This window comes from Stenella coeruleoalba (genome assembly GCF_951394435.1).
Source record: "Stenella coeruleoalba genome assembly, chromosome: X".
In the NCBI taxonomy this organism is placed as follows: domain Eukaryota; kingdom Metazoa; phylum Chordata; class Mammalia; order Artiodactyla; family Delphinidae; genus Stenella; species Stenella coeruleoalba.
Window position 1 is genome coordinate 121138912 of NC_137152.1, and position 10268 is coordinate 121149179.

General features: G+C 54.3%; 1 protein-coding gene across 1 annotated transcript; it reads left to right on the forward strand.

Annotated features, from left to right (window-relative positions):
* Positions 1 to 4271: 4271 nt before the first annotated feature.
* Positions 4272 to 10038, forward strand: CNGA2 (cyclic nucleotide gated channel subunit alpha 2; the record flags this gene model as incomplete). Its single annotated transcript, XM_079910618.1, is given in 8 exon segments — positions 4272 to 4381; positions 4582 to 4653; positions 5191 to 5361; positions 6355 to 6406; positions 6410 to 6462; positions 8243 to 8343; positions 8643 to 9497; positions 9500 to 10038. Coding segments are annotated over 8 exon segments (1953 nt in total).
* Between the last annotated feature and the right edge of the window lie 230 nt (positions 10039 to 10268).

Here is a 10268-nt window from a genome sequence, read left to right on the forward strand (position 1 = left end):
TGGAGTTCAGGAGAGAGGCTGGGAAGTTGTTATAATTTGCAAGTATACAGTATACAGTATCAGTATACAGGTGTGTTTAAAGCCAGAAGACTGGATGAAGAAGTGACAAAGAGAGAAAAGATAAGGAATCTACTCAGTCACTGAGTTCAGGACACTGCAAAGTTTAGAATTAGGAAAGAGGAGGAGGTTTCTTCAGAGGACACTAATAAGAAGTGGCCACTGAGGCAGGAGCAGAACCAAGAACATGGAACCCATTATTTCAAGAAGGAGAGAGCGCCTAACTTGTGTCAAATGCTGCTGAGAGAACTTCCCTGGTGGCGCAGTGGTTGAGGGTCCGCCTTCCGACGCAGGGGACACGGGTTCGTGCCCCGGTCCGGGAAGATCCCGCGTGCCGCGGAGCGGCTGGGCCCGTGAGCCATGGCCGCTGAGCCTGCGCGTCCGGAGCCTGTGCTCCGCAACGGGAGAGGCCACAACAGTGAGAGGCCCGCGTACAGCAAAAAAAAAAAAAAAAAAAAAAAATGCTGCTGAGAAACACAATAGATGTGGACAGAGAATTGACTCTGAGGATGACCTGTGTTCCTGGTTTTCTCTTTTATTTTGGGAGCAACACTGAGGTCAGAGACTCTGCCAGACTCACCTTTCTCAGCTCAGCACCTTGCGGAGACCTGGTGCACACCAGGTGCCTTGACCATACGCATGGAATAGACGAATGACTAAAAGCACTGGGCAGCGGTGAGATTTGAACGAGCCACAGACCGGAAGGTAGTAGCTCTGGCTTCGAGCCTTGGTTGTAGTTCCAGCTTGCTCCTTCTCTTCCTGGCCTTAACATCTCTGAAAGAATCGTCATCAGAATGCTTCTAACCAGGGTCCAAGAGACTCCCTGGACCAGGCTGGTGTTTCTAGAAAACTCTTGGGCTGGCTGATCAACTAGTGGACGACGAGAAGGGAGGCCCAGAAGTGCACTACGATTGCTGTTGGGCTTTTTACAGAATTAAGGTGCCTGACCTTTGGTTTGTAAGCTTCCCTCCTATCATCTCTCTTCTCTTGGCCAATTACACATCTGCTGTCTTCCTCATGCAGCCTAGCCCTGCCCTCACACTTGCTTCGTTTCTCCAGTGCCTTCCTGCAGCGGCTATTGCAAACTTTCTGGCCTCCTGCAAGGTCCGCATCTACCACTGCCTGATGCCTCTGAAGATGAAACCCCCTCCCATTTTGCTGAGAATGCTGGGGATTGGCATGAGTGAGCTTCTTGCCCTGTTTCTCACTGTTCCCCTACCCCCATCTAACATGTCTGCCTATCACCTCCTTCCCCTCCTGGCCTGTTCATCAGGGACCCCTCCCCTCTGCATTCTTCATAAGTCACCTCTCATCTACTCTGGTACCTGGACCCACCCGTTCTATCCATCTTTCATGAGCTGCAGCCCTAACCGGGGTTGGTCACAAGCACAGATATTTTCACCATCCCTCCTCAAAATCCCTTCCACTTGCTTTACTATCTCCTTTGTGTAAAAGGAGTCTGAAACCCTACAAACAGTCCTCTCTACCAGCACTCCTTGAGGCTGCTCCTGATGAGGTCACCAGCGAGGCCCCTAGCGTTCGAGCAGGGCCACTCCAGCTCTCATCTCAGTGGGAGGAAGGGTAAGCCTCTGCCGGCAGCCCTGCTCTCCTGATGTGACCCTGCAGGCTCCTGCCTCCCTGAGACTCCGTCTCTGGGGGCCTGTCCTCCACAGTCTCCTCAGGACTCTCCCCTCAGCCTTGCTCTCATGCTGTGGTGGGGTGAGGGGTGACGCTCATCCCCTCTCAGAGCTTTAACTGCCAGCAACCCAGGTGGTGTCCATGTCTCCCCTCCAGTCCAGACCCCAGTGAGTGCTGGGCTGGTCAGAGTCTGCTGCAGCAGGCCTGGAGAGCGACTCTGAAAGCTCGAGACCAGGCCGGGGCCTTGGGGACAGAGGGCAGTGAATGGAAAGATTTTTGACACTTTGTAGGGGGGACTGAGAACAGAGACTGCTTGGAGCAGATGACTGAAGGTTTTTGGCTTGGGTGACTGCGTAGAGGACAGGTCCCTTTCTGAGTTGGGAAATTTGAGGAGAAGCTGATTTGTAGGTGAAAAATGTCAAGGTCAGTTTTAGGTAGGTTGGGTTTGAGGCACCTCAAAGAAGGAGGTGTCCAGCAGGCAGCTGGAGATATGAGTGGGCAGCTTGGAAGAGACGCCTGGGTGGGGACATAATGGTAAGCGAGGTCTGGGACTGGATGAAGTTTCCAGAGCAAACGCGCAGATGGGAAGCAGTGGCCTAGCTGCCTGCGGGCTGGGGATAGCTGCCTGCCCTTGTTCCCTGGTGAGAGGTCTGAGGGGGCATTTCTCGTGAAGGGGCACGTGGGTGGCAGAGCATGCAGGGCAGCCAGACAGAGGGAAGAGCCTTTTCCTGGCAGAGAAGGAGCAGGGATCATGGGAGAGGAATCTGTCTCGGTGCCAGAAGCTTATTGAGGGCATAAATGTTGTCATGTGCCCCCAGAGCTGTCCCTCTTGTGGGCTCAGTGCCACTGCTATTGGGGATGATCAGTAAGGAGGGGAGGGGTCCAAGTGGTGGCAGGCAGGGCCAACGCTGGCTCTCTATCAGCAAGAGGCTGTCCCAAGTCCTCGGCCTGGTGTTTGCAGCCTCCCTGGGTGGCCTTAGACTCCTCTGCCCTATTGCTGTAAGCATAGCTCACTCTGTAGTCCGGGTCCACCCTCCCACACCAGTGTCCCCTCCATCCCTGCAGTGAACTTGACCTTCACTGCCCCTCTTCCGCCCCTGCCGTTCATCCCCTGGACAGTGCTCTAATGTGTTCCACTCTGGGCCTGAGTTCCAGCCCCTCTTCCTCTTCAGGCTTCCAGGAGGCCAGCACCGAAACCTGATCAGTGCAAGAGGCCCCAGCTTTGTTTGCATTGCCTGGAACTTTCTGTCTCCATGGTCAGCCACCTCTAGGGTCCAAGCAGGGACTCAGCGATCCAGGTTCCTCTCCCTTGGGTTCCCTCGCTAGCATCCTGGTGCCACAGTCCCACAGAGAGCAACAGGTGAGTGGCTCTGAAGCTGCAGAGCGCGACTTGCCTGCCCTCGCCATGGTGATGACTTCAGAAGCTGGAACAAGCTTGGGGAGGGGGTTGGGATGATGAGCTCCAGCAGTAGGTAATCCGCGGGGCGTGCTCATCATTTCTGACCAAATCTGGTGGGGCATGCCTCAGCAGGGAAGAGCCATCCCGTCCTCCCTGACCCCATGCAAAACACACGGTGGAACACCATCTCCTGTCTCTCTTCTGGATTTTTCCCTCTCAGGATGCTTCTTCTCAGTCCATTTTGTGGATAACTCCTCCTCTGCTCAATTCGTAAATGTTGGGGTTCTCCAGGATCCTTCCTGCGTGGCCTCACCCACTTGTTCTCCCTCACTCCACACGCCCAATCCCTTCCCCCTTGTCTCGGCCTTCACTGGCACCATCTCCTCCAGACTTCTCCCCTCTTACTCCCCTCTAATCCAGTCTCCACCTAGCAGTCAGAAGGATCTTTCTAGAATATAATGCCATCCTTGTCATGCTCCTGTTCAGCCCTTACAAGGCTCCCCATAGCCCAAAGGAGAGAGTCCTGGTTTGGACCACTGCCTACAGAGCCCATGGGAGCTCTCCCTTCTCTCTTCCGCACTCCTTGCCCCATCCACCGGGCTACCGTTTGTTCCTCAGCTTGGAGGTGCCGGAGAGAATGTGATCAGAGCAGAAAAGAAGGACCTGCAGAGTCACTGCCCCTGGTGAAAAAGTCAGTGAGAGATAGGACTCCCACCTGAGGAGAAGCAGAGAGCTGGGGGTGGGGGCAAGAATTTGGGGTCAGTGGCTAGTTTGGAGGCGCTCAGCAGCTTCAGCCTGTGCCGGACAACAGGAGATGGCTTAAACAGTTTCTCGTTTGGTTTGGTTTCCCTCTGTTAGTTCATATGTCAAGAAGTTCACTGAGGTAAAAGAAAAAACACATCACGCAGTTTAGCACTGTTTGCCTTTGAAATTGCCTATGGGGGTGGGAAGAGCAGCATCTCCTGGGTGCCTGGAGCCTGCCATGCTGGCGATGCAGATACCCTTGCCCTGCACTGCCACAGCAATACCCAGGGGAGCTGGGGTTTGCCAAGTGGGCCCTGGCTCTGTTCTCAGTGCTCACCTGAGGCCCTCCCGCCTTATATGGGTGCCAGGGTGTTCTGTGACCTCCCTCTTGGGCCTCTCCCTGGCAGGTGAGGGTCCTGGTTGTGCATGGAAGATGACAGAAAAAGCCAATGGAGTGAAGAGCTCCCTAGCCAATAACCACAGCCATCATGCACCTCCTGCCATCAAGGTCAATGGCGAAGATGACCACAGGACCAGCAACAGGTGAGTCTGCTGAGGCTGGATCATTGCAGAGGTGGCCCTGAGGCTGCGACTTTCTCCCAACTGTGCCTCATTGTCACAGAGTAAATAATCTTTGGCTCAAGGACAGCCTCTAAAAGGACACGGGAGGGGAGAGTGCTAATAGGAGACAAAAAACAAAGAAACAAACAAGCCCTTGGTCACCCCTGCTCCTTCCTCTGCAGGCCACAGTCTGCGGCCGACAATGACACCTCCTCACAACTACAGAGGCTGCAGAGGAGGGGTGGCTTCTGCAGGTGGGTTTCACCACTGCCCTGCTGCAACCCCTCCGTCCCATGGGGCCTGTCAGATCATGGGGTCCTCTCCGTCCCACAGGGCCTCTCTATCAAGACCTCTGGGAAGTACTGTCAACGCTGTCCTAGCTCAACTTTTTCTCGGGAGGAGGTTCCTGTGAGCAGGCTCGGAGTGGCAGTGCAGGTTTCTCTTCAGACTTGCCTGTGGCACTGTTGGGAGGAGAGATGCTTCCCAGCGGAAGGGTATAGGTAGAGGGCTCCCAGGTCTCCAGCCCAGAGTTGTAGGCCCCATGGGGAACTCAGGAAGCTTGAGCCAACCTTCCTCCTGACCTGTCCTCCCTTAGCATCATCTCCATCTTGCCCCAGAGACCCCCTGTTTGTTCTTCACAATCGACAGAGACGGCACCTCCTACAGGAAGTCTTCCCAGATTAGCCCCTTACCCCTCAGGCTGCTGTGTTGGGAGTCACACCCGAGCACCATCCCCCTGTCCTCGGCGCAGGTCCTCCCTCCACAGTGCGGTTCTCTTCTCTCCTCTCTAGGATTGCCTGCCTCGTGGGGGTCATCAGAGAGTGGGCCAACAAGAATTTCCACGAGGAGGAGCCCAGACCTGACTCGTTCCTTGAGCGTTTCTGTGGGCCTGAGCTCCAGACCGTGACGACACAGCAAGGAGATGGCAAAGGCGACAAGGACAGCGAGGGCAAGGGCAGCAAGTATAGCTGTCTGGCCTGTGGGACTGGAAGGGCTCCCAAGCATGCGGTTGGAGGGTGTGCTGGGGTTTCTCATAGCACAGCCAGGGGCTGACCAGGGCCTATGCCCTCTCTACCAGCCAGTGGCCCACCTGCCACAGGAGCCCCTGCTGGCTTTTCTCACCTTAGCTGCCTCTTGCCGGCTGTCCTCTTGCTGCTTACCTGAATGTGGGCAGGGAGAGGGCTCAGCCAATGGTGCGCCAGCCCCAGCCTGGGCTCTAGCGGTCAGTAACTACAGAGGAGGGTGCATATAGGGAATGCTGTGGAGGGGATGCCAGTACCGGTGCCCATGTGAGCACAGGGGTGGGTCTCTGAAGAGGCCATGCTGGGGGGCTGCCTGGTGGGAGAAGGCCCAGAAACGACTGAGCGAGACAGAACAAGCGGAGAGGCCAGAGAAGGCGGAGCTGGAGGGTCTGTGCTTTGAGGAATGAGTAGGCGACTGTGGATGTCTGGCCAGTAGGGGAAAAGAGCTCTTGCCAAGGCAGGACACAGCATCTGGGAAAGTGATTTGGGAGCTGGAGGCCGGGGACTAAACAGGGAGTGGGGGCGGGAGCGGGGACAGGAAGCACGTGATGCTTCCTTGCTTGGAGTTCCTCTCTCTTCCCCGGAGGGATGTGGGAACCGGCCCTGAGCCCTCATTACCATGCTGTGGACGTCCCTTCCCAGGGCCTGAAGCCTGCCTCAGTGAAAGCACTACCCCTCATGCGCCCTCTGGGCAAGAGACTTCCAGAGGACAGAAGAGCCAGTGGGCCCATGTGGGGTCTCTTCGCCCTCCAAGCTCTACTCAGATGCACAGTGCCAGGTTGTGGCTTCCTGAAAAATGAGGCCCTAAGACAACCCATCCCTCACACCACATATACCCTTAGGTGTTGCTTTTTCAGGGTCCCTTGGCTACTGGAAGCTGGGCTGGGGCCACACTGGGGAGCCAGTTCCCAAGCCTGGCCTCTGTCTCCTCAGGAAGAAATGTGAACTATTTGTCTTGGACCCAGCTGGGGACTGGTACTACCACTAGCTATTTGTCATCGCCATGCCTGTCCTCTACAGCTGGTGCCTTCTGGTGGCCAGGTGAGCAGGGGATGGTCTGGGAGGGTGTGGCCAAAGCAACCCAGTCCCAGTCGTGAACACAGAGCTCACCCCAACCCAGCCCTCTTTCTGGATTCCCTGCTTACCAGTGGCCCCTCCCTCTTCCCTATTAACCCCCAGCTCCTTCAACCCCAACCCGATTTAATATGCTGCCAAAAGCTTCATGTCTATGCTTTTCCTGGTGTCTGTAATCTCTTCCTACTTCCTCATCCAAACCGATACTGTCCTAGGTGAGGCCGGCCCCCTCTCTCCCTGGGACAAGTACAAAAGCCCTGCAGCCATTCCTTACAGGCACTCTTGCCCTCTCTAATGCATCTTCCACACTTGCAACTAGCATGATTGATAGAAACTGGGATTTGATGATGTCAGGCCTTCCTCACAAACCTCTCAATGGTCCCTCATTGCCCACAGGATGAAGTTCAAGCGCTCAGCGTGGCCTTCAAGGCCCTCTGGACCTGGCCTTTCTCTCTAGCTCCACCTTCTGGACATACCCCAGCCCCAGCACTCACTATTCTTGGATCAGGACATGCTATTTCCTCAAGAGAAAATTCCCTTTCCCCATTTTCAACCTATGGAGATTCTTCTTGCAGTCTCAGTTCTGAAGTCATTCTCCACATGTAACTCTTCCTGACAGTGTTGCCCCCCCATCCCCTACCTCAGTCATTCATTCAGCAAGGATTTGACTGAGCACCTACTGGGTGCTAGGCCTAGTGCTCAGGGCTGGGGACAATGTGGTGAAAAAGACACACGTGGTCTCTGCACTCCTGGAGCTCTCAGGCTAGTGGGGGACACTGACAGTGAACATGAACAAACCAATGCCCGAGATGAGTCCAAGGACCAGAGGCAGGGAGCTACTAGAGAAAGGACATTCAGGGTGGACTTCTCTGAGGAGGTGGTACCTTGGCTGAGACCTGAGTGACGAGAGGAAGTCGGCTATTTAGATGCTTCAGGTTGGTGGAGGGAACATTCTGGGAGGAGGGAACAACAAGGTGCCAAGCCCCTGTTTCAGGATGGCCTAGTGTGGCTGGAGGACTGCAGGTGAAGCATCAGACAGGCTTTGTGTGCCAGGGGAGGGGGCTGGGTTTTATTCTAAGTGTAACCAAGTAATCAGAGCTCAGTGCTCCTCCCTTGACTTGTATGCTCACTGAGTCATCATCCAGGGTTCTGTCCCTTCTTCTGCCCTCTCCCGAGGCCCCTACCCATCCAGTCACCAAGTCTCGTCAATTCCTCCTAAAACTCTCCTGCCATCTCCAACCTCTCTTCATTCCCACTGCTTCGAGTCTAAGCCCAGCTACTGCTCTCTCTCTCTCATCTGGGTTGGCCAGTACTCTGCGTTGGGTTCTCAATAGGTGTGTGTCGAAGAGCCGAGCATGGAAGCTATTCAGCTGTGTATTGTGTGCATTCTTCCAACAACTCGTTTTTCAGTCAACTCACTCTTGTTGAGCACTTGAATCCTGGGCTAAGATGTGCTCTGGGCTAAGATATGGGGCATGCAGTAATGACGAAGAGGTGGTGGTCTCTGTCTTCTTGGAGCTCATAGTCCAGCGGGCAAGACAGACAAGTAATCGTCAGTAGTGATGTCTACATAATAATAGGGGTTGGAGTAGTACTTGCTTGTGAATGTCTTCTTGGCAGCAGACTGACTGATTCATCAGTGCCTCTGGTGGCCATCCCAAGCCCTGCTCACAGAGTGCAAACAGTTTGGGGACTTCAGGGGGCCTTGGCTAGCTTTATGGTGAAGCCCAGCCCTGTCTTCCTGAAGAGCCTGTGACCTACAGAAAGATTACTGCATAGTATGGCTGGTGCTGGACTACTTCTCAGATGTGGTCTACATCGCAGACCTCTTCATCCGATTGCGCACAGGTAAGTGGATAACTGGGATGTGCAGGCAGGACCATGGCCCATGAGACCAAAGGCTTGGATCCACATTCTCAGGAAACCCTCTTGGCATGGTGTTAGCCTCAAATGTTTGTCTGGGACACAGGTTGGTGGTGATTTGGGGGCGATGTCTTAGGGTACTTACGGCCAGCCATGCTCTGAGTTTCCTATACCCCTCCTTGGGAAAGAGAGTTGAGTGATCACTTTGTTCCTTGCTGAATACTAGTCTACCAGGAGGGACAGGCCTGAAGGCAGAGGTGATATGTTGGCTGTGTCTCCATCAGGTTTCCTGGAGCAGGGGCTGCTGGTCAAAGATACCAAGATGTTGCGGGACAACTACATCCACACCCTGCAGTTCAAGCTGGATGTGGCTTCCATCATCCCTACAGACCTGATCTATTTTGCTGTGGGCATCCACAGACCTGAGCTGCGCTTCAACCGCCTGCTACACTTTGCCCGGATGTTTGAGTTCTTTGACCGCACTGAGACACGCACCAGCCACCACAACATCTTCCACATCAGCAACCTGGTCCTCTACATCTTGGTCATCATCTGCTGGAATGCCTGCATCTACTACGCCATCTCCAAGTCCATTGGTTTTGGGGTCGACACCTGGGTTTACTCCAACATCATTGACCCTGAGTATGGCTACCTGTCTAGGGAATGCATCTATTGCCTTTACTGGTCTACACTGACCCTCACCACCATTGGGGTGACACCACCCCCCGTAAAAGATGAGGAGTACCTATTTGTCATCTTTGATTTCCCGATTGGTGTCCTCATCTTTGCCACCATCGTGGGTAACGTGGGCTCCGTGATCTCCAACATGAACGCCACCCGGGCTGAGTTCCAGGCCAAGATCGATGCCGTCAAACACTATATGCAGTTCCAAAAGGTCAGCAAGGAGATGGAAGCCAAGGTCATTAGGTGGTTTGACTACCTCTGGACCAATAAGAAGAGTGTGGATGAGCGGGAAGTTCTCAAGAAGCTGCCATCCAAGCTGAGGGCTGAGATAGCCATCAACGTCCACCTGTCCACACTCAAGAAAGTGTGCATCTTTCAGGATTGTGAGGCTGGCCTGCTGGTGGAGCTGGTATTAAAGCTCCATCCTCAGGTCTTCAGTCCTGGGGATTACAAGGGGGTATTGGGAAGGAGATGTACATAATCAAGGAAGGAAAATTGGCAGTGGTGGCTGATGATGGTGTCACTCAGTATGCCCTGCTCTTGGCTGGGAGTTGCTTTGGAGAGATCAGTATTCTTAACATTAAAGGCAGCAAGACGGGCAATCGACGCACAGCCAATATCCGAAGCCTTGGCTACTCAGATCTCTTCTGCTTGTCCAAGGATGATCTTATGGAAGCTGTGACGGAGTACCCTGATGCCAAGAGGGTCTTGGAGGAGAGAGGCCGGGAGATCTTGATGAAGGAGGGATTGCTGGATGAGAATGAGGTGGCAGCCAGCATCGAGGCGGATGTGCAGAAGAAGCTAGAACAGCTGGAAACCAACATGGAGACCTTGTACACTCGCTTTCCCTGCCTGCTGGCTGAGTACCCAGGGGCCCAGCAGAAGCTCAGGCAGCGCATCATGGTTTTGGAAACCAAGATGAAGCAGAATAATGAGGATGACTACCTGTCAGATGGAATGAATAGCCCCAAGCCAGCTGCTGCTGAGAAGCCATAATGCCTTGGTCCCAGCTGCCTCTGCAGCCTTGGCCTTGACCCCGGGGGCTAGAAGAGTTGTGTAGGTCCCCACATATATATGCATTACCCCCATGTCCCCTTGATTTCTCCCAGAAGCCTCTCTGTCAGCAGGTTTTTGACTCAATCATCCAGAAGCCCTTCTCCAAGTCCAACTAACAGCCCATCTTGTGCAGAGTGCAGACCGTGTTTGGCTCGGCTTCCAGAAGCTTC